The 24,686-nt window shown below is 37.3% G+C and overlaps 1 protein-coding gene across 1 annotated transcript in view; it reads left to right on the top strand.

Moving 5' to 3' along the window:
* Nucleotides 1-24,686, top strand: part of btv (dynein cytoplasmic heavy chain beethoven) — a 696,240-nt gene that overhangs the window by 133,804 nt on the left and 537,750 nt on the right. The window contains exons 12-13 of the mRNA XM_090384033.1: nucleotides 748-994; nucleotides 24,006-24,155. Coding sequence (XP_090240159.1) covers nucleotides 748-994; nucleotides 24,006-24,155 — 397 coding nt within the window. The remainder of the gene's footprint in view (nucleotides 1-747; nucleotides 995-24,005; nucleotides 24,156-24,686) is intronic.

Consider the following 24,686-nt stretch of genomic DNA (forward strand, 5'->3'; position numbering starts at 1 on the left):
GATAAAAATGTTTTGTGAATGTTACAAATAATTAATTTTATTCAATGGTTAATGTGTAAATTGTTAATATTCTTCAATATAATCATCTTCTTCAACCACAAATACTTGTTCCCTTGCACCTATCACTGATCAAAACTTTTTAGGGTGTTTTCTTTAGTGAATATTTTAGGTGATTCATGTTGGAAAGGATTTCTCAAATCAAATCATTTTCCTTCATATTCTGTTTTAATTTTGGGAATATTTAAAAGTAACATGCTACCGAATCAAACAAATAAGGTGGTTTAAGCATGATAGGGAATGTTTTTGTCAGTCAAAAATTGCCTTATGGTGAGTGTTCGCACATTCAGATTTCTTCATTTCAGTACATGCAACAAGTGAGAAAAACAGTTGTTTATTTAAAGCAGCTTTCTTTAAGACTGGTGCATAAGCTGAAATTATGTAATTATAAGCCCCACTTACAATCTTTTAACTCCTGCTATACATTCAAGACTTCATAAATAATATAGATGAATTTTGTATTGAAGCTAGCAGAAAACATAGTATGGAAATGATAGTCATAACTGGTTACTTAAATATTGCTTTTTAAAAGATGGACAAAAATCGATCATTTTCATGTAATAGAACAAAATGTTTCTTTTGAATTAAATTTATCAATTTGAACTGTCACTGACATTGATAAAAATTAGGTTAATATCTTTCAGATCTTCATGACTAATTTGTCTAATTGCTTTTTCATTTATATTATAGGGATGAAGAAAAGCTGAACTGTATCACAGTTAATTATGCCCCTATTAAAGCCTTTATTGATTATTTATTGACTGAACTTGATGTCACAATGGTAAGATGTTTGCAACATTCAATTCAAAAAGATGCGTCTTCTGTTCAGGCTTTCCTTTCTGATGCCATGTCTTCACTTTCGCAACTACCGCAAACAGTAGAAGGAATTGCAGAAGCTAATACAAAATTTGAGGAACTTAAGAACCAAAAAGAACAGGTATACATCTGTTTTTTTTTTTGTAGAGAAAATAATAGGATACAATTATTATATAAACCATTTAACTTTTATTATTATGAATGATTGTATTATGATTATTAATGACATATGACATGGCATTTCTTTATTAAAATTCATCAAGTTTCATTAATACAATAATAAATATACATTTTATTATATCAGAATTTAGTACAAAATGATAGAAGTTGCCTGCAATAAACAGAATAGGTTTTACTGTAATTAATTTTGTATGAATACTGTCCAACTGAAGGTGTTAGACCATTAACATTCTCAGTTTATAAAATTGTAATTAAAACAGGAAGTTTCACATTGAATTATTCCACTCTTTTTTTTTTTTTCTGTGGGTATCAAATCAAAGTAGTTATACTAGTCATTAAAGTCTCTATTGCCTTTCTCAGTTCATAAATTTAGTAGCCAAGAGAAATTGTCATGCGAGTTGAGTTTCTCACTAGTGCAGTCTCTCAGGAATAGCAGAGTTGTATTGACAGTATGTGCTGTAGCCCCAACTTCCTTAACCTAATTCAGCATCATGAATACTTTGATGCTGTCCCAAAGCTGCTCAAAGCTCTACAGTAAATTTACTTTTGTTTTCTTAATTCATACTAACATTCAGTCAATTGTCTTTAACTGTAAAGGTGATGTAAAGGAGAATGGGCCTGTAGTACTGAATTCCATGATTTAATAGAGTAATACCGCACATCCAGTGGAAACAGACTGAGTAGAAAAATCGCTTCTTGCCCTAATGGTAGCCGAGCATTGTGGTCTCTTGCCAAAGCTATTGGCCACAACTTTTGCCCATCTCTGCTCCCACATTTGTCAAAACCAGATGGTTCTGTTGTCACTTCAGCCAAGGATAAAGCTGACCTGCTAGCATCCCACCATTCCCAACATGCTCCATTCAATGCCTCCTGTGGGCTTCCATCAAAAGGATGTCAGAAGGATTTTGATGAATCTAGATACTTAGAAAGCTCCAGGTCCTGATGGCATTTCTCCACTTGTTCTCAAAACCTGTGCTTCTGAACTTACTCCTGTTCTTTGCTGCCTTTTTTCGCTTTCTTATTCCAAAGGTGTTTTTCCTTCTGCTTGGAAATTTGCTCATATCCAGCCAGTTCCTAAAAAGGGTAACAAATCTCTCCCATCCAATTATTGTCCCATTGCAATTACTTCTACTCTTTCTAAAGTAATGGAGAAATCAATTAACTGCCAACTCTTAAACTACCTAGAAACCTTCCGTCTGATCAACGATCGCCAGTATGGATTCCGTCAGTGTCAATCCACTGGTGATATTCTGGCTTATGTTACTCATTTATGGACAAATTCAATGGAAAAGTTTGGTGAAACACAAGCAGTTGCTCTTGACATCTGAAGGATATCAAGGATGACAGCTCTTGACATCTCTGGATATCCAGTTTTCTCTCTGATCACTCACAGAGGGTGATGGTAGCTGGCTCTCTGTCTTCTAACTTCTCCACTAGTGCTGGTGTACCCCAGGGTTCAGTTCTTGGGGGAAACTCTTTTACTCTTGTATATTAATGACCTTCTTCCATTGACTGGAAATCCTATCCATAGTTTTCCCGATGATAGCACACTGCATTCCACTTTCCATTTTGAGAAAACTTGCCTTGCTCAATCAGCTTCAACTTTTCGAATATCCACTACCAATTCCTTAAATGCCGATCTCCAGGTAATTCCAGTGGGGAAAAGACAACTTAGTTGATTTCAATCCTTCTAAAACTCAGTCTTGTCTTATATCTCGCAAAAAAGGATTCTTCTGCTCCTATGCTTATCTTTGGTGACACTCCGATTTCTAGGCAAAATGATATATCTCTTTTAGGGATTACCCTAACTTCTAATCTCTCTTGGCACAAGCACATTACAAATATTTCTTCCTCTGCATCTAAAAAACTTGATTTTCTCTTTCGTTCTCAATGTTACTTTTCTTCCAAACAGCTGTTCACTCTGTACAAATTGCAAATCTGCCCTTCCATGGAATATTGTTCCCACATCTGGGGCGGTGTCCCCAAAACATCTCTCAGGCTTCTGGATTCCATTCAGAAGAGGGCAGTTAGGTTAATTAATGACTCCTCTCTAACAGAGTCTCTCCACTCACTGTCTTATAGACATACTGTTTTTGCTGCATGCCTTTTCTACAGATATTTCCATGGGCACGGTTCTTCTGAATTGGCTTCTATAATTCTCACTCTCTCTTTCAAAACAGTCCGAACACGTGCCGCCACCAACCAGCATTCATTTTTCATTTACTTTCCAACTTCAAACTCACAGAACCAACATTTCACCTTCCTTGTTTATTCATTCAACTGCCATTTTCTGGAACAACCTTCCTTCATACGTATTTCCTGAAAATTACAGTCTACAGAAGTTCAAGTCCAATGTCAACAAATGTCTTCTTTCGTCTTCTCAACCTTCAACCCAATCACGGTACCAAGTACTATAAGTTCTAATACCTCTCGTGTTTGTGGTTTTCATAAAAAAAAAACAGAACTAGATTTTAATAAGTAAGTTAAGTTAAGATAATACAGGAAGCTTTCAGGGTAACGAACCTCTTCTTCAGCAAGTGGAAATAAATGCATACAGAATACTAAATGAGCTGTGCATGCTCAGATGCTTTGAGAGTGTGCACGAGATTGTGCAAACATTCATTCTCTAGATTGGCCCTCATTGTTGGTGCACAGACACGTATGAGATTGTTGCCAGCGTTTGTCGCATTTCAAAACTGTTGATTCTAAGATCGGGTGTAGCTTTATACCCTTGCAACAATTTAAGGCTTTTGGACAGCTTGATATATTTAACGATTCTAACCAAAGCCGGTGGCAGTAGTGCCGGGATTGGTCAATAAACTCACAATCGTGTATGGGGTTAAGGTCATGATGAGTTGACCAGAAATGTTCTGTGATTGCGGAGTGTTCAGTGCCACTTAGGCGATCAGTCTATCATGTTCTGCGAGGCGATGTTGAAGGCGTCTTGAACTCTCCCCTATATAGCAACTGCTGTAATCGTGGCATGTTACACGGTATACTATTCCACTATTCCTTAGAGTTAGAAGTGAACGGGTCCCTTCCTTTTTTGGATGTTCTAGTGAAGCGCGTGGGTCCACGCCTGGAAACCTCGGTGTACCATAAACCAATGTGGTGCAGGCAGTTTACTAACTACAGATTAGCCTATGCCCCTTTTCATCAAAGCAACACTCCACGTGCACTATTCTCTCAAGCTTGGAGCCATGCCAGCTCAGAGGAAGCCAGGTGCACTGAGATTTCCAGAGTAAAATCTGACCTAGTCAATTGTGGGTACCCAAACTATGTATTAGACAGGTGCTTGCTAGAAGCACAAGAACTTGCAACTCATCCAAGGCCGTCAGTGTACCCACAGCCTGTATTCCTTACTAACCGGGCATGTTGGACCAGATTTCTAAGATCCTACGTAAGTACTGCATGAAATAAGTACAATTCGCTCCTGGTAGTTGCTTACGTTCTCTGGTCTCAAATGTAAAAACTCCCATCGCCCCTCTCTTACGCTGTGGAATTGTATACTGTGTAACATGCCGTGATTGCGGCAGTTGCTATATAGGGAGAGCTCAAGATACCTTCAGGATCAGCTCGCAGAACATGATAGATCGATTCGCCTAGGTGACACTGAACACTCCACAATCGCGGAACATTTCGGATCAACTCATTATGATCTTAACCCCGGATGCAATTGTGAGGTGATTGACCAATCCTGACAATACTGTCACTGCCTTTGGTTAGAATCATTAAATATATCAAGCTGTCCAAAAGCCTTAAATTGCTGCAAGGGTACAAGGCTACACCCTATCTTAGAATCAGCAGTTTTGAAACTCAACAAATGCTGTCAGCAATCCCATACACTTCTGTGCACCAACAATGAGCACCGATATAGTGAATGAATGTTTGCACAATCTCGCAGTCATGTGCACACTCTCAAAGTCATCTGAGCATGCACAGCTCATTTAGTATTTATTTTATTCTATCCCTAATCTATATTTTGTTAGTATTCTGTATGCATTTGTTTTCACTTGCTGAAGAAGAGGTTCGTTACCCTGAAAGCTTCTTGTATTATCTTAACTTAACTTACTTATTAAACCCTAGTTACTGTTTCCACTGGATGTGCGGTTATTACTCTCTTAAAGTAAAGGTAGTGACTGAGAATGCTTGCTGAGCTCTTAGCAAACTATACTCTGTAGTATGATTGATGAACATGCCATTTATGGATTTTATCTAGTCTCTGAGTTCCTCAGTACTGTGTGTATTTTGTGTTATATCATTTCTATTCTACAAAATTATGTCTTAAATGAAGAAATGAATGCGTTTCCATTTTTTCACGGAATTAGATCAGATCCATCTGTGGGCTTCCTTATTCACATTTTAAAGTTTATGGGTATTGTAGATTCTATAAAGGAACATGTTTATGGTATGTGGTATTGTCTGAGGTAGTATCATGTAATCCATAAATTGTACTTCAGCTTTATTGTTGCATTGCATAATTTTAAATCAACACACAATCATACAACCCACTGTCTCTTGCTGCATGGAGGAACTCTTTTTATTGTTGTGTTTAAAGCGGATACATAGGAACTGGATGAAAAAAAAAATTATTTTCATATCGTCTACTTGAATTTCAGGATTTTAATACTGTTGCACATAAATGACTGCTTATAGAAGAATAAGAGAAATTTACCTCAATTTGATACGCTCCAGAAATTAAAACGAATAAAAGATTAATGCTAAATTATTACAATAAAAAATCAATTGAATACAATTCAAAAATTAATTAAAAATTCAAAAAGCAATTAAAAAATTAATTAAAAAGTTTAACGTGAATTTTGAAAAACAATTTTCCTTTCTGAAGCTGACAGAGCTTTTTGACTATATGTTGTGATCACAGAAATGGAAATTACGGAGTATGTGAGCTTTAATCTTAAATAGAGAGATCATTTGTCTTTGCATATAAAAGGCTGCAATTATTTGTCTTTGTGCATGCATGTAAAAGACTACAAATTGGAGATTAGACGTACGTTAATAGAATTCTCATATTTTTTAATTTCAATGGTTTTTGCAATTAATAGTCTCGTATAATTACGTTGGACACTAAGTATTTTGTCCTCATTAAATAAAAATGTATGGTTTTTGTTAATGGCATGAAAGGCTAATACTGACACTGCTGAATGAGAAGCACGAACTGAGGAGACGTGCTGTTTTACTTGAACACTCAGCAGAAATCGCATCAATCCTTGGCAAGACGGGTCGCAATCACTGCAAGAAACGTTGAATACAAAGTCATTTATTTGTGTCACGAAAGAGGAAAGGACTGAGCAATTGTTCAATATGGCGTATAATTTCTGTATTGGTCTGGCCACAACATATGGGACAGAAATAAAATATTATTTGATATTATTATTGTTGGTTGGTGTTGTTTTTTGTATCCTATCCTCAGCTTGTACCCTAATTCAGTTTATTGTAGCAAGGGGGCAATCTCTGTTTAAGAATCTGCTGGTTAATATCTGTATTTCTGAGTCTAAAGCAGATTTCGTCATTGAATATTTATAGGCATTGAGAAACTGATTAAAAACAATAGACCTTTTGTAGGTGAATGGGTGATAGGTGTTATAATGTTGAAGAATACTGATGTTTGTTGGTTTACGATAGATGTTAAATTCGATTTTATTCGTGTCCCGAGTAAGCATGAAATTTAGAAAATTTACTTAGTATCCGTATTTTCCCTTTCCAATGTAAAATTGAGTCTAGGATGAATATTATTAAACGAATGCGATATGTCTTGAGTAGTGCTACTATCAGTAAAAACCAGAACATTGTCTAAATACCTCCCATAGTAAGTGATTATAAAATAAGTTAGATTCAAATATTACCATTATCAGAGGCAAGAAAGCAAGCTTATGCAGCATCAGCCAAAAAAAATCCCTCCCATTTCACCCCTCTATTCATTCCAAATGCCTGTCCAGCTCAGCTTTAAATTTATTTAGGCCATCAACTTCCACCACAAAAGATGGAAGTCTGTTCCACCAATCAATTGCTAGGTGGTAGATGACTCTCATCAACCAGTGCAATACCACCACTTTGCTTATTCGAGGCTTGAAGTGGTGGAACCCATGTTCAGTCTCCAGAGCTAAGTTCCGGTCAACCCTTTCCCATCTCTTCCATTATGCATTATGACTGACAACTTTTGAGGTTATGATGAACATCATGGCAAGATCCAATCTTCCTTACATTTCGAGGGTACAGCTCTAAAACGGCGTTCGCAGGCCGGCCGCTAGTTAGTACACAGGACCGAACCTATTGGTAACTCTCTAGGAGGCTTCCGGATCAGCTAGTGTATAATCTTGCTACCTCTACTCTGCCACATAGTGACTGGATTGAGTCCGAGTAGTGTGTATGCGGGGAGCATTGTTGAGGCCACGTTATGTCAAGGATTTGGGTATATTCTTACCATGTGTATGCCATATCCAAAAATTTCATTACTTCATACAGCATGTCTTCCCCCCCCACACACTTTTTTCTTGCTATTGAATATACCACGAATTGTCAAACTAATAGAGTAAGCTTATCTGCAAAAAGATCTAAACCTCCCAAACACTTCCTGGTTCATTTCACAAATATACGTGGTCTCAATTCTTATCTCAACGATGTTCATTTCCACTTGCAGTCTGCCAAACCCCATGTACTTTTTCTGACAGAATCTCCGTTATCGATTGATTCAAATACTGCTCATCTCAGATGCCCAAATTATTCGCTGTATGATTCCTTTCACCTCAAAGGTGGTACTTGTGCATATTTCCGTTCTGATATTCCTTGTCAGAGACTTGGTAATTTGGAATCTCCTCTTTTCGATCTTCTCTGTCTTAAAATCCCTACCTCATTGTGTCGAATTCATCTGCTCTCTCTACCATTCTCCCAACTACTCCACTAATCACTTGAGCTCTTTGACTTCCTCTCTTTGCAACTTGACTTTCTCCAGTCCAACTTTCCTAACAGAGGTAATTTTATTTGGTGATTTTAATGTTCTCCAGCTGGCTTCCATTTTCTAGTCACACCGACCCAGCTGGTTGAGATGCTGAGACTTTTGCAATTACTAATGACCTTGCACAGATTGTTCATTTACCTACAAGAATACCGGACAATCCCAACCATACAGCCAACACACTTGATCTTTTACTGACAAACAACCCTTCTAAGTACACGGTCAAAGTGAGTGGTCCTTTAGGCACCTCAGATCACAACTTGGTGATTGTCTCTTCTCCAATGGAGCCTTTATCTCATGGCTATTCCCAACCTCGTATTATTATTATTATTATTATTATTATTATTATTATTATTATTATCAGCTATGTGGTGCAAGGAAGCCTGAGGCTTATGCTGCACCAGCCAAAAAAAAAAAAAAAAAAAAAATTTACCCTGAGAGAAAGAGAGAGACAAAAGTAGAAGGGAATTACCAGGAAAGAGAAGAATGATGATATCCAGCTCAGGACCCTGGGTGTGCCAAGCCCATACTCACCAGATGTGAGCCCATGGGGGAAATGGAATGACCTGCGAGATTTCTTTTCTTCTTTTTTTTGGTTTTGAATGAATTGAGCAAGCTCAGTGCTGATGCCATTCTTATTCTTGCTCAGCCTACACAAATGTGGGGGCATAAATTCAAATAATTAAAATAAATTTTGTTGAAGGATGGCTACAGAGTAGATGTGAGAAGGTTTGCCTTCAGTTAGTGGGTGGTTGACTGTTGGAACAAACTTCCATTTCGGGGTTGGCAGTTTGAATAAATTCAAGGAATTACTAGACAAATTTTTGGATGGGTGAACAGGTGATGTGAGAGACTTTTTTTTCCCTTTTTTTGTTTTTTTTTGAGTTATGCTTTATAAGCTTGCTTTCTTGCATTATATTACTACTACTACTATTACTATTACTACTAATAATAATAATTTATTAATATTATTAATGGTAGCAATACCCGTCACGAGGTGAAACCCCCAATCAGGGAGATATAATACAAAGAGTAATAATAATAATACCAACTAGTTATACCCGGCATACCACACACATCTTTCTGATAATGGTGTAAATTGTTTAATCTAGATCCTTCAGTCTTCACCATTCTTGTTTAGCAGTGATATAATTCTACAGCAGTCACCTGTGGGATATATGCATATATCTCTATTTGCAGGTGGTTCTCCATCTTCTCTAACAAATATTGCAGCAACTTCCGTTTTGGATGTAGGTACATTATATCATCTCTTATCTAATTCCGGGTCTTTTATAAATGCCATGCGCACATTCATTGTTGGATTATTTGATACATTTGTTTATATGACTCAGAAAATGGGTTAACTTGTCACAGCATTTCATCCAATTGTTGCATTTCTTCGGCCATACACCCTTGGTTTGATTGTTTTTCAAGCCATTTTGTTGTTGCTTCAGCAGATTCGAAAATATAAAGTTGTTCATATTCTGGCTTATTTGCCTCATTTGGGCAGTGAGACCAAATGGTAAATCTGGCCGTGTATTCTAAAACAGTATGGACCATTTCCAGGCTGTGATTTAATCTCTGCACCCATTGATGCAAATGCCATTGCTGAGTTGTACTCTTGTATACATTCTCTGAAATTTGCTTCACATAATTTGCTTCCTCTGTAAGCAGCTCTCGTAATAGAGTAGGTGTCTCAGACAAGTGAAGCCTTTCCATCATAACAGCATTTAGTGTGTTTAATTCATGTCCAAAATATCTTGCATAGCAATACACAGGCCTCCATAGCTGAATAGTCAGGAGTGGGAGTGCACAATCTTTGAGTAGGCCGGGGTTCAAGCCCTTGACTGCTAAATACAATCGATCTGCAGTGGACCAGTGTGGCAGATTATGATCCATTTCCCTAAACATGAATTGTTGAGGAGGCTTCCATTCTGCAGTGGATTGATAATGGCTACAGGTTACTCACAGTTGTAACACATATTTCCTATCCTGAAAAAGGCCTCTGAGGTTGGGCAAATTCATATTTCAGCATTAAATCAGCTCATACACCAACCATAAGAATAAGTATTTACTGTAACTAAAATATTTACAAATTAAAATAAAATAAATATTTACAAAAACTGCTATTATATTAAATTAAATTATATACATGTGAAAAACATTAAAACTGTGATAAAATCCTTGAGGTAAAATACACTAAAATAAACCGGATTAAAAGCGATAAAAATGATAAAAATCTCTGGAGCTTTCGGAAGCATCGGCTTCCTTCCTCAGCAGTAACAAAACTTCCTGCAGCACGTCCATATATAACAGGCTCACGGTACTTATACACGTGGTGCAGTCGGTGCATGGTCTGAACTGGAAGCGGAAATAGCTCGGGAACGTGTTAAGCAAAACCATTCATCCGTACTTAGGATGATAGTTTCAAACAGAGGATGCATATGCATACCTCTGTCCCTATTCATAATATTGTGATCGGATGAACAGATTCGTAGGCTCTCGAGCCATTTACGGTTTCAGAACCCATGCACTCGATCCACAATAACCGCACCCTCTGGGGAGATTTGATGCTGCTTCTCCCAAAAATGTTCGGCCACAGCAGACTTATTGTAATCAGCGGTTTTTATAGCATTTGCATGCTCCCCCAGACGATCCTTGAGCCGTCGTTTTGTCTCGCCCACATAACATTCCCCACAATCCGGGCATTTTATCCTGTATACTACTCCACTACTCAGGTCCTTTGCTATTGGGTCTTTTACCTGAGACAACACTGTGTGCAACCTCCGCCCGGGAAGCTGCACACAGCGTGTTTTATAACCCCGCAAAACTCTAGCAAGGTGCTCAGTAACGCCCGTATAGTAAGGAATGTATGCGGTAGCCATAGGAACAAACGGTTCCTGATGGTTAGACTCTATTCCTCTACTAAACCTGTCTATGATCCTCTGGGGATATCCGCATTTTCTAAGGTCTGCTGTGACTCGTCTAATTTCACATTCTTTGTCCTCAGAGGTAGTGCAGTGTGTCCCTGCTAAAAACCGCTGATTACAATAAGTCTGCTGTGGCCGAACGTTTTTCGGAGAAGCAGCAGCATCAAATCTCCCCAGAGGATGCGGTTATTGTGGATCGAGCGCATGGGTTCTGGAACTGTAAATGGCTCGAGAGCCTACGAATCTGTTCATCCGACCACAATATTATGAATAGGGACAGAGGTATGCGTATGCATCCTCTGTTTGAAACTATCATCCTAAGTACGGATGAACGGTTTTGCTTAACACATTCCCGAGCTATTTCAGCTTCCAGTTCAGGCCCTGCGCCGACTGCATCACGTGTATAAGTACCGTGAGCCTGTTATATATGGATGTGCTGCAGGAAGTTTTGTTACTGCTGAGGAAGGAAGCCGATGCTTCCGAAAGCTCCAGAGATTTTTATCGCTTTTAATCCGGTTTATTTTAGTGTATTTTATCTCAAGGATTTTATCACAGTTTTAATGTTTTTCACATGTATATAATTGAATTTAATATAATAACAGTTTTTGTAAATATTTATTTTATTTTAATTTGTAAACATTTTAGTTACAGTAAATACTTATTCTTATGGTTGGTGTATGAGCTGATTTAATGCTAAAATACATATTTCCTATGTCATGCTCTTCCACATTAATTACAGCTTGTTGATTATTCACATCTGGTACTTCTATTTGATCAGTCCTACGGTGTTTCGTCCATCTTCTCATTTCCAATCTTGCTTCTCTTCCTTCAATGTTTTCTGTGTGTCTTCATAGTTGTAGAGTCTTGTTTCAGTCTCTTAGTCTATTAGATCTCTCCTCTAATGTTTCATTAGCATTTCTACATTTTCTCAAAGTTCTTACACACTGTTCAGCTATTTTTACACTTCTTAAAACTTAGAACGGTTTATTAAAATTGAAGACAGATAAAATAAACAGTTAAAATAAACATACATCAATAGCTTTCAGGCATAGGTTTCCTTTCTTCAGTCGAAAAATGTTAGTACAAAAATTAATAAAGAATGCCCGGTATGGTGGTCGTGCGAGGTGAATCATGTGAAAGGGTGCTGGCAACAATTAGCAGTTGAAAAATTTGAGTAGCATACCTAAGCATTTTATATATATAGATATTAATACAATATGCAATTTGTTCATCAAAAGAATTTATTTACAATAAATAAATAATAATAATAATAATAATAATAATAACAATAATAATAATAATTATTATTATTATTATAACAACAATTTTTAATAATTATTATTCTAAAAATATTTCTTGGCTAAATGCCTATAAGTATTAAAGATTTCTTTATGCATATTTACTGCACTTGCATCCTTTTCATCAGTTTAAATGCATCGTTTATTTATATCTCATATTGTGAATCAACCTTCACAATGAGTGGGCAAGGTATTGCACTGCTTTGAATAAGTAGCGAGACTGATCTTACTTATTCTCGGCGGATACCACCACCCAGACAGCACCATTTCGCAGCTTGTTGGCTTACTCATCAGTGGGTGGGTAGGTACCTTGTTGTTGTTTCAGTAGTGACAACCCAGTTATGAAGTATAACTCCACAATATGAGAGATGCTTGATGGCGGGTGTGGTTTAACCTAAAAATATTTCTTGGCTAAATGGTATGAAATTTCTTGGCTAAGAGTATGAAAGATTTGTTTATGCATGGTTACTGCACTTGCATCATTTCTACTACCCAGGTAGTATGAATGCATCATTTATTTATTTTATTTACTATTGCAACAACAGGGTACCTGCCCACCCACTGATGAGTAAGTCAAAACGGTGCCGTCTGGGTGGTGGTATCTGCCGAGAATAAGTAACATTAGTTTTCTTCAAGGTGAAGGGTTACTTATTTAAAACAGTACAATATCTCGGCCACTCGTTGGGAAGGTTCATTCATAATACGAGGTATAAATAAACGACGCATTAATACTATCTGGGTAGTAGAAATAATGCAAGTGCAGTAACCATGCATAAACAAATCTTTAATAATTATTATCGTTGTTGTTATATTATTTCTCCCTGATGGGAGAGTTCAACCATGCGATTGATTAATTTTTTTTTTTTTTTTTTTTTATGTGAACTCCAAACACGAGAGGTATTAGAACCTATAGTACTTAGTACCGTACTTGGGTTGGAGGTTGAGAAGATGAAAGAAGATATTTGTTGACATTGGACTTGAACTTCTGTAGATTGTAATTTTCAGGAAATACGTATGAAGGAAGGTTGTTCCAGAAAACGGCAGTTGAATGAATAAATGAGGAAGATGAAAAGTTGGTTCTGTGGGTTTGAAGTTGGACAGTAAATGGATGTTGGCTGGTGGCGGCACGTGTTCGGACTGTTTTGAAAGAGAGAGCGGGAATTATAGAAGCCAATTCAGAAGAACAGTGCCGATGGAAGTATCTGTAGAAGAGACATGCAGCAGAAACAGTGCGTCTATGAGAAAGCGAGTGGAGAGACTCTGTTAGAGATAAATCATTAATTAACCTAACTGCCCTCTTCTGAATGGAATCAAGAAACCTGAGAGAGGTTTTGGGGGCACCACCCCAGATGTGGGAACAATATTCCATGGCAGGGCGGATTTGCGATTTATACAGAGTGAGCAGCTGTTTGGAAGAAAAGTAATGCCGAGAGCGAAAGAGAAAACCAAGTTTTTTAGATGCAGAGGAAGCAATATTTGTGATGTGCTTGTGCCAAGAGAGATTAGAAGTCAGGGTAATCCCCAAAAGAGATATATCATTTTGCCTAGAAATCGGACTGTCACTAAAGATAAGCATAGGAGCAGAAGAATCCTTTTTGCGAGATATAAGACAAGACTGAGTTTTAGAAGGGTTGAAATCAACTAAGTTGTCTTTGCCCCACTGGAGAATTACCTGAAGATCGGCATTTAAGGAATTGGCAGTAGATTTTCGAGAAGTTGAAGCTGATTGAGCAGGACAAGGTTTCTCAAAATGGAAAGTTGAATGCAATGTGCTATCATCGGCAAAACTATGGATAGGATTTCCAGTCAATGGAAGAAGGTCATTGATATACAAGAGGAAAAGAGTGGGGGAAAGAACTGAACCTTGGGGGACACTGGCATTAGTGGAGAAGTTAGAAGACAGAGAGCCATCTACCATCACCCTCAGTGAGCAATCAGAGAGAAAACTGTATAACCAGTTACTAAAAACAGTTGGCAAACCATAAGATGGAAGCTTGTTTAGAAGACCTTTATGCCAAACACTATCAAAAGCCTTTGAGATGTCAAGAGCAACTACTTGTGTTTCACCGAACCTTTCCATTGAATTAGTCCATAAATGGGTAACATAAGCCAGAATATCACCAGCGGATCGACACTGACGGAATCCATACTGGCGATCGTTGATCAGACGGAAGGTTTCTAGGTAGTTTAAGAGTTGGCGATTAATTGATTTCTCCATTACTTTAGGAAGAGTAGAAGCAATTGCAATGGGACGATGATTGGATGGGAGGGATTTGTCACCCTTTTTTAGGAACTGGCTGGATATGAGCAAATTTCCAAGCAGAAGGAAAAACACCTTTGGAATAAGAAAGTGAAAAAAGGTGGCAAAGAATAGGAATAAGTTCAGGAGCACAGGTTTTGAGAACAAGTGGAGAAATACCATCAGGACCTGGAGCTTTCTTAGCATCAAGATTCATCAAAATCCTTCTGATATCCTTTTGACAGAAGACCACAGGAGGCATTGAATGGAGCGTGTTAGGAATGGTGGGAGGTGTTTTATCAAGATCATTAATACATGAGCTGGAAGAAAAATGGGATGCTAGCAGGTCAGCTTTATCCTTGGCTGAAGTGACAACAGAACCATCTTGTTTGGACAGAGGTGGGAGCAGAGATGGGCAAAAGTTGCGGCCAATAGCTTTGGCAAGAGACCAGAATGCTCGGCTACCATTAGGGCAAGAAGCAAGTTTTCTACTCATAGCCTGTTCAAACTGTAGTTTGGACTGATTAATAACTGCTTTACAATTGTTGCAAGCTTTGGTGTAGGTAGAAAATGAAACTGAAGAATTAGAAACAAGCAAATTACGATATACAACATTCTTCTCTTGAATGAACAGCCTTAGCACATTTATTCGAAAACCAAGGTTTAGATAAAGGACGAGATTTTAAAGTGGAGTTTGGGATAAAGGATTCCATTCCTGCAAGAATAATTTCACTGACATGATCTGAGCAAACGTTGACATCAGAAGTTTTGAAACAGTAATCCGACCAAGGAAAAGAAGAAAAGAAGTCTCGCAGGTCATCCCATTTTGCATTCTTGTAATGCCAAACAACACAAGGTTGGGAATAGCCACCAGATAAAGGTTCCATTGGAGAAGAGACAATCACCAAGTTGTGATCTGAAGTACCTAAAGGACCTCTCACTTCGACCGTGTACTTAGAAGGGTTGTTTGTGAGAAAAAGATCAAGCGTATTGGCTGTATGATTAGGATTGTCCTGTATTCTTGTAGGTAAATGAACAATCTGTGCTAGGTCATTAGTAATTGCAAAAGCCTCAGCACCTTGACCTGCTGGGTCGGTGTGACTAGAAAACGGAAGCCAGCTGGAGTTGTGAACATTAAAATCATCAAGGAAAATTATCTCACTGTTAGGAAAGTTGGACTGGAGAAAGTCAAGTTGCAAAGAGAGATAGTCAAAGAGCTCCAAGTGATTAGTGGAGTTGGGAGAACGGTAGAGACAACAGATGAATTTGACACAATGAGGTAGAGAGATTTTAAGCCAGAGAAGATGAAAGAGAGGAGATTCCAAATTGCCAAGTCTCTGACAGGGAATGTCAGAAAGGACATATGCACAAGTACCACCTTTGAGGTGAAAGAAATCATACAGCGAATAATTTGGACATCTGAGATGAGCAGTAGTTGAATCAACCGATAACTGAGATTCTGTGAGAAAAAGTACATGGGGTTTGGAAGACTGCAAGTGGAAATGGACATCGTTGAGATTAGAATTGAGACAACGTATATTTGTGAAATGAATTAGGAAGTCCTTGGGAGGTTTAGATCTTTTCGCAGATAAGCTTGCTCTATTAGTTTGACAATTCATGGTGTATTCAATATTAAGAAAAAGTGGGTGGGACATGCTGTATGAAGTAATGAAATTTTTGGATATGGCGTACATGTGGTAAGAGTATACCCAGATCCTTGACATAACGTGGCCTCGACAATGCTCCCCGCATACACACTACTCGGACTCTCTCCAGTCACTGTCTGGCAGAGTAGAGGTAGCAAGATTATACACTAGCTGATCCGAAAGCCTCCTAGAGAGTTACCAATAGGTTTGGTCCGGTGTACTAACTAGCGGCCGGCCTGCGAACACCGTTTTAGAGCTGTACCCTCGAAATGTAAGAAATATTGGATCTCACCACGACATTCATCATAACCTCAAAAGTCATCAATCATACTGCATGATGGAAGAGATAGGGAAGGGTTGGCCGGAACTTAGCTCTAGAGACTAAACATGGGTTCCACCACTTCAAGCCTCCAATAAGCAAAGTGGTATTTCGCCGGTTGATGAGAGTCATCTACCACCTAGTACTGCCTGGTAACATAGAGGGGCGGCGTTCCTCCATGTAGTGTGGGCGCCACACCTCGATCCCTGCTTACGTTGGTTCACACCTGGGTGGTCACCCACCATGTACTTGTGCATGGAGGTTATACCCAGGATTACTAACAGTCCCGCCATCGTGAAGGTGCAAGCAGAGGATTTGGCTGTCACAGACCGTCCGGACTTTGCCGAAATTGGGTCCACTTGACTTGAGTGTCACCCGAATATCAGTTCCATCAGCGTTTTAGACTCCCAGGTAGCAAGTACAGCTTGTCTGGCATATCTGAGAGAATGTCTGTGACAACCTCAAGGACTGTTATTAGTGAAATTACAAATGCACTTTTTTATTTTGTCAGTCTTCATAATCTGAATTTTCATTAATTGAAGTTGGATGTGGTCCTGTATACTTGTTATAATTGAGACTACTGAAATTAATGAGTAGAAGAGTAGGGTTAAGAACTGATATAGTAGTAATGATGAATGATGCAAGAAAGCATCATTGAATACTGTGTATAGGTCTGGAGGCCTCATTTTAGAAAAGATGTAGAGCTGGTGGAATGAGTACAGAGAAGGGCAATGATATTGGTGAGAGGAACAATGGGGTTCTCTTAACAAGAAAGGCTTACTGTTCTGCAAGTTCTGGGTACTCTTAACAAGAAAGGCTTAAGTTCTGCAAATTGCAGCTTCTGGAGACTAGGCACCTGCGAGGTGATCTAATTAAGCTGTATAAGGCCTTGAATGGTTTGAGCAAGCTCAATGCTAATGGGATTCTTCCTCTTGCTCATCTGAGGGCACATAAATTCAAATTTAGGAAAGACAATTGTAGAATAGATGTGAGGAAATTGGCTTTAGCCAGAAGATGGTTAATAGTTGGAACAAACTTCCATCTGTTGTAGTGGTGGTCAACAACTTAAATAAGTTCAGGGCAGAAGCATACAAACATTTGGAGTGAATGGATGGGTGAAATGGAAGTTTGGTTTTTTTTTGGCTTATGCTATATAAGGTTGCTTTCTCGCATCATGTGCCTCTGCTAATGCAAGCTCATATAACATTAGCCAAAATAAAAAAAAACCCTACACAGTTCACCCATCCGTAGTAGACTCCAAGAATTTGTATTTGTATAAGAACCAACGTAAGCAGGGGACGAGGTGTGGCACCCACACCACATGGAGGAATGTCACCCCTCTGTGTTACCAGGCAATACTAGGTGATAGATGACTCTCATCATCTGGTGCAATACCACCACTTTGCTTATTGGAGGTTTGAAGTGGTGGTGGTGGTAGTGGTGGTTGTTGTTGTTGTTATTTGGTTTATAGGAGCATTAGCAACTAAGGCCATATTGCTCCGTGATATGCGGTGGTCATTCCCTGACCTTTCCGCATCCTCCGTATTTGGTGGTGATGGGCTCGAACCCCGGTCTAATCAAGAAGCATGTGCTACGCACTGCTGCTCCTTCCCACCTGGCTACGGAGGCACATTGAAGTGGTGGAACCCATGTTTATTCTCCAGAGCTAAGTTCCGGTCAACCCTTCTCTATCACTTCCATCATGCAGTATGACTGATGACTTTTGAGATTATGATGAACATCATGGAGAGATCCAATCTTTCTTACATTTCGAGGGTACAGCTCTAAAGCGTTGTTAGCGGCTAGGCCGCTAGTTTGTACACCAGACTGAACCTATTGGTAACTCTTTAGGAAGCTTCTGGTTCAGCTAGTGTATAATCTTGCTACCTCTACTCTGCCAGATAGTGACTGGAGGGAGTCCGAGTAGTGTGTATGCGGGGAGCATTGTTGAGGCCACATTATGTCAAGGATCTGGGTATATTCTTACCATGGGTATGCCATATCCAAAAATTTCATTACTTCATACAGCATGTCCCCTCCACTTTTCCTTACTATTTCCTTACTTCCTAGTTCATTTCACAAATATACATGGGCTCAATTCTAATCTAAACGATGTCCCTTTCCACTTGCAGTCTTCCAAACCCCCATGTACTTTTTCTGACAGAATCTCAGTTATCAGTTGATTCAACTAATGCTCATCTCAGTTGCCCAAATTATTCACTGTATGATTCCTTTCGCCTCAAAGGTGGTACTTGTGCATATGTCCATTCCGATATTCCCTGTCAGAGACTTGGTAATTTGGAATCTCCTCTTTTCGATCTTCTCTGGCTTAAAATCTCTCTACCTCATTGTGTCAAATTCATCTATTGTCTCTACCGTTCTCCCAACTCCACTAATCACTTGGCGCTCTTTGACTTTCTCTCTTTGCAACTTGACTTTCTCCAGTCCAACTTTCCTAACAGTGAGGTAATTTTCCTTGGTGATTTTAATATTCACAATTCCAGCTGACTTCCATTTTCTAGTCACACCGACCCACTGGTCGAGATGCTGAGACTTTTGCAATTACTAATGACCTTGCACAGATTGTTCATTTACCTACAAGAATACTGGACAATCCCAACCATACAGCCAACACACTTGATCTTTTTCTCACAAACAACCCTTTTAAGTACACAGTCAAAGTGAGTGGTCCTTTAGGTACCTCAGATCGCAACTTGGTGATTGTCTCTTCTCCAATGGAGCCTTTATCTCATGGCTATTCTCAACCTCGTATTGTTTGGCATTACAAGAATGCAAAATGGGATGACCTGCAAGATTTCTTTTCTTCTTTTCCTTGGTAGGATTACTGTTTCAGAACTTCTGATGTCAACGTTTGCTCAGATTGTGTCGGCGAAATTATTCTTGTAGGAATATTATACGCCTAAATCAGATCACCTTGCAAATGCCTACTCTCCAGGCACTGCAATTTGGAGAACTTAAGCCTTTCTTTGTAAGAGCACTCCTTTGTTCCCCTCACCAATAATTTCCGTATGTCAATCAACTTTTAATTACCTTACAGCCATATATATTGACAGTTGGCCAAGATGGTCAAAAGTTGATTGATAAACCGAATTTATATGATAATATATAAATTGACCTATTCAATTTGCCTACAACCTGAGCAGGGTCATCAACAGTTAACCCATAGACATCAAATGGCTCAATGTAATTCAACCCCTTCCCTTCTATTGTTAATATAAGCATAGACGTCTTTACTGCTATTCTTTGCCAGAGACCTCTTTTAATCTACTTTAGCTTGCCTAACTTCCTTTGTGACTTGATTACAGACAAATTTATATCTACCATAGGCTTCTATATCACCTAATAATTTATATCCATCCCATGCACTTCTCTTCTCTGCCCCATGTCTCAGTAGTTCATCTGACATACATTTAGGTCTAAGCCTTGAACAGTATTTCTTGGTTGGTATGAAAAGCCTAACAGCTTCTTTGAATACTTCCCATTTAGAATTTGCTGTTGGTAACATCATCATTTGGTCCCACCACACAGAATTTAAAAACTCTCTGAGATGACTCTAGTCACCCTTATGAAAGCAAAAGCCTTTTCCTTGACTCTTGACAGTAGTTATATCTTTAATTAAATTCCACATTAGCACACTGTGATAGCTGCCACCCAGTGGGTCTTTTACCTGCAGGTTCTTAATGCATGAAGAATCATTGTTGAAAACCAGATCAAGAGTATTGCTTCTTCTTGTTGCTTCTCTAACGTGGTACTGGTTGTGGTGGTGTAGAAAACAGTTGTCCCTGTAATCCCCAAAACTCTTGTTAGTATGACCTTGCTGGTTGAGCAACCAACCCACAAATTCCAGCCAACATCTGAAAAGCTAAAATCCCCCATTATGAGACATTCTGATTTGCTGGCCCACTCTATTTCTCTGTATACCGTTTAGTATTCTCATCACAGTCATTAGGCCTATAACACACTCCTATTCTCAATTTTGTTTTCCTAGTGCTTATATCACACCAGACTGACTGAAAATTGCAGTCGTCAACCATGCAACTGAATGCACTGCCTTGGATTTAATATGCTTCTTAACTAAGAGAATAACTCCCTCTCCTGTCTTGTCTGTTCTTCCTGTGTATATTGTACTTCCCGTATTCAAATTCAGTTCACTTATGTCTGGGTGACATCATATTTCCACCATTCCTACAGTGTCTGCATTTGATGACTTAATTAGTAATTCAGATTCATCAAATTTATTTACACTGCTCTGAGCATTAGTGTACATGCAAATATACATGCACATGTACTCTTAATTACCTTAACATAGCCCATGTGTTTATTTGTTCCATGATGACCTACTGCAGGGCCTGAAGTCACAGACACCTTGCTTTCCAGACTGCTGCATGTACCAATAGTAGCAGTGTAAGAATCACTTTCACCTCTAGGTTATTAATTTGTATATCCCCCAAGCTAGCAATTTTCTGACCCAACTATCACTGCCTTGATAGCATCAGCAAATATTCTTGCACCCCTTCTGTTCAAGTGTCTCTCTTGTTAACAAGCACAGACCAAGCTGAGAAAAATTGTACCCTGTGAGTCTTGCACAATCTCTCCAGGGCCGAATTGATTGACAAGGCTCTGAACATATACTTCCTGCTATTGTGTCTGAGCAGAATTGCAGACACTTTCAAATTCAATCCTAACTCATGACTTTTTTCCCAATGTTGCCCTATACTTGTTAAGTAAGTCCACAGATCTCCTACTCTTAATATCATTAGTGTCAGTGTGTACAACAGCATCACCTTTTGTGCCTTTAAAAGATGATATATGCTCTACAACATCATCTGCTTTTGCCCCTGGCAGACATACCCTGATCCTATTCCACCTATCCTTGTTGCATAGCATATTTCCCGTTTACCTGATAGAGTCACTGACAATAACTACCACCTGTGGGACCAGTCCATTCTGCCTTGGAGATTGCCACTGTGTTGTGTGATGCACAAGTGAGCTCTGATGTTGAGTTATGTAGTATTGAGGCAACAAATTATTAACAAAAGTTTGTTTTTCTTTGTGCATTAAGACCATTGTATTTAATAAGCAGTTTAACCCTGCTTAGCACAAAATTCACATTAGTGGAAGTACGTCTAATTTTAAATATATTGGGCTTACTTTTTCTTCTGAATTTATCCACCCCCCATTTTTTATAGTTTCTGTCATAATTTTGAAAGCATATTAACACATTCTAAATATATAGTGTATCTGGAATTTATTCAACATTAACTTTTATTTGTGACAATAGTTACATTGATAGGGTTATGTTTTATTAGGTTATTAACAATTAGTAGTTTACCGAATGTGTTTTGTGTATTTTGATTTATGTGTGTTCTATTAGTTATAACCCCTTCTGCTGTAGACTACTCACACTAAGTTCTTATGAATAAAAAAAATAAAAGAAATAATTTTAAAAAAATCTCTGTCTGATATGTGAAAAAGTATCTCTGATGTGGTTTTCTTATGAAGAAAATGTGTGTTTATACCACAATATCTAAATGAAGTATTGCGTGTAATCTTTTTATGTATGGAAAGGCTAATTGTTAGAAAAATAGGATGTATGAATGCAGTTAGAAAGAAAACAAGCCCAGAATATCTTGTATTTCTTTCACTCTTACAGAATTAAAAAAAAAAAAGGAAAAGCAGCGTTCATTGAATATGAGAGATTTTTTGAGTAGAATATTTTGAATTGTTATATATTCCAGCATATATTTCAGCCATTGAAGCATTAAATAAGCATTTATAAATAATCATCATAAACAATTTTAAAGTTGACTTGTACACTGAATACAAATTCCTGAACTTGAATTAGAGATGCATACTCAGGGTGAATTGATTATTTTTTAATAAACACAAATAAAAATTATTACTCACATTTTAAAGTTCAAGAATTTGTTCATCTTCATCAGATGAAACAATTCATTTTGATTTTTTCATATCAATTGGGAGTTATTAACAGATAATTATAATTTGAACTATTCTTACTCCCTGATAATTACCTTTACAAAGAGCATTACCTGTATAGATTTGGGAATGTAATGTTCTTAATAAAGGTGATTATTGTACAGTAACAGTGATTTAAATTGTAGTTATCTTTTAATGGAAATAACTTATGAAGGTAATGACTAAAATCATGATTTAAAGTTAGATTGGGAGTTATGTTTTTGGTTTTACTTTTTTTAATTGCCAATTACTTAGATCAAAAGTGCTTCCGTATTGAGGTGTGATTTATAAAGAAACCAATTTTCAGTACTAAGCAAGCAACAGGAATGATTTTTTATATAATTGAAGCCTCCCATGCACACGCACACGCACACGCACACACACACACACACACACACACACACACACACACACACACACACACACACACACACACACACAACAGAGCATCAATAAGAGTAATGTCATGTTATCACCTATGCCTATATTTGATGTCATGACCTACATAAAACAATATTGTATATTCTTTTACTGTGCATTCTAATAAAATGCCATAATATAAATTTTAAAAAAAGAACATAAATAATTAAATTAAAATGTAGACTGGTTCTTAATGCACATTTTACTGTAATATGTCACTGTGTAAGATGACTGAAAAAAGTGTCAACTTTTTTGTTGAATATATGATTAAGTATGAATTTTCAAGGCAAAAAATAGAAGTTGACTTTACACCAGAAGATGCAGTATTTTTCTCCATGTATTACATGATCTATTTACTGCATATTTAACAGAGTTAACAATATTGTTCTTAATAATATTTATTTTGTGCACATAATTGTACTGTTAAAATCAAATAACTGTCATCAGCTTAGGAATTGTTTATTTTAATTATCTAGATATTAGCAAGTAATGTCATGTTATCACCTATGCCTATATTTGATGTCATGACCTACATAAAACAATATTGTATATTCTTTTACTGTGCATTCTAATAAAATGCCATAATATAAACTTTAAAAAAAGAGCATAAATAATTAAATTAAAATGTAGACTGGTTCTTAATGCACATTTTACTGTAATATGTCACTGTGTAAGATGACTGAAAAAAGTGTCAACTTTTTTGTTGAATATATGATTAAGTATGAATTTTCAAGGCAAAAAATAGAAGTTGACTTTACACCAGAAGATGCAGTATTTTTCTCCATGTATTACATGATCTATTTACTGCATATTTAACAGAGTTAACAATATTGTTCTTAATAATATTTATTTTGTGCACATAATTGTACTGTTAAAATCAAATAACTGTCATCAGCTTAGGAATTGTTTATTTTAATTATCTAGATATTAGCAAATATGAATATCTAGAAATTGATTAAGTGAAATTTTCAAATAAAGACAATTGCATTTGATAAACAATAATTTTTTTTTCTTCTGTTTTATTCACTATATATTTTTCCTGTATAATTTTTATTGCTGCAAAGATGAATTTCATAACTATTACTAAATATTACTGCCTTTATAAATATTCTGACACTGATAATATCTAGTTTCAGAAAGTATTTAAAGATGCAGAAAATAAGAATGAATTTCTTGGAAAATGGCAGCGACAAGCTGTTGTGGAATTAAACACCATACAAGATCAGTGGGAAATGTTTAATAGTATGATGGATAATCACCTTCAGCATATTACTCAACAGGTATTATTTTGTTAATTTTTACCTAAACTGAGTTCATAAATAAAATATCCCTTATGGTGTCATTAGGTATATAAAGGTAACTCTCGTACAACATGGTAGTTAGGTTCCTATAAAACCTTGTGTAGTGTGAAACCATGTTATACTGGATAAAAACCAGTACAAAAAAGGGAGTTATGTTCCAAAAGCTAACAGAAATGCACCATTTTTTTTTATAACTATCAGAAACTTAATTTTTATTAAAAATAGTAATAACTGAACAAACGTTTTACAAACTGTGATACATATATATCAAATAATGTATGTTCATTTACTTTTCTTCCTCTTCATTGCTGCTAAGCACAATCAAATGAGAACATTTTCTCTTTTGCAGTTTATCTTTCTTCTGCAGCATCTAGATTTCGTGTATCTTCTGCTCTCTTTAAAAAATTAGTAATCTGGGTTTGTTTGATTTTGCTTGATAGATCTTTGTAAATTTCATGGTATGGAGCTAAGCATTTTTGAAGCTCCCTTTTGAACTTTGTGCTCCCATCA

The sequence above is a fragment of the Mastigoproctus giganteus genome, chromosome 10, assembly GCF_048544385.1.
Source record: "Mastigoproctus giganteus isolate SK-2022 chromosome 10, ASM4854438v1, whole genome shotgun sequence".
NCBI lineage: Eukaryota > Metazoa > Arthropoda > Arachnida > Uropygi > Thelyphonidae > Mastigoproctus > Mastigoproctus giganteus.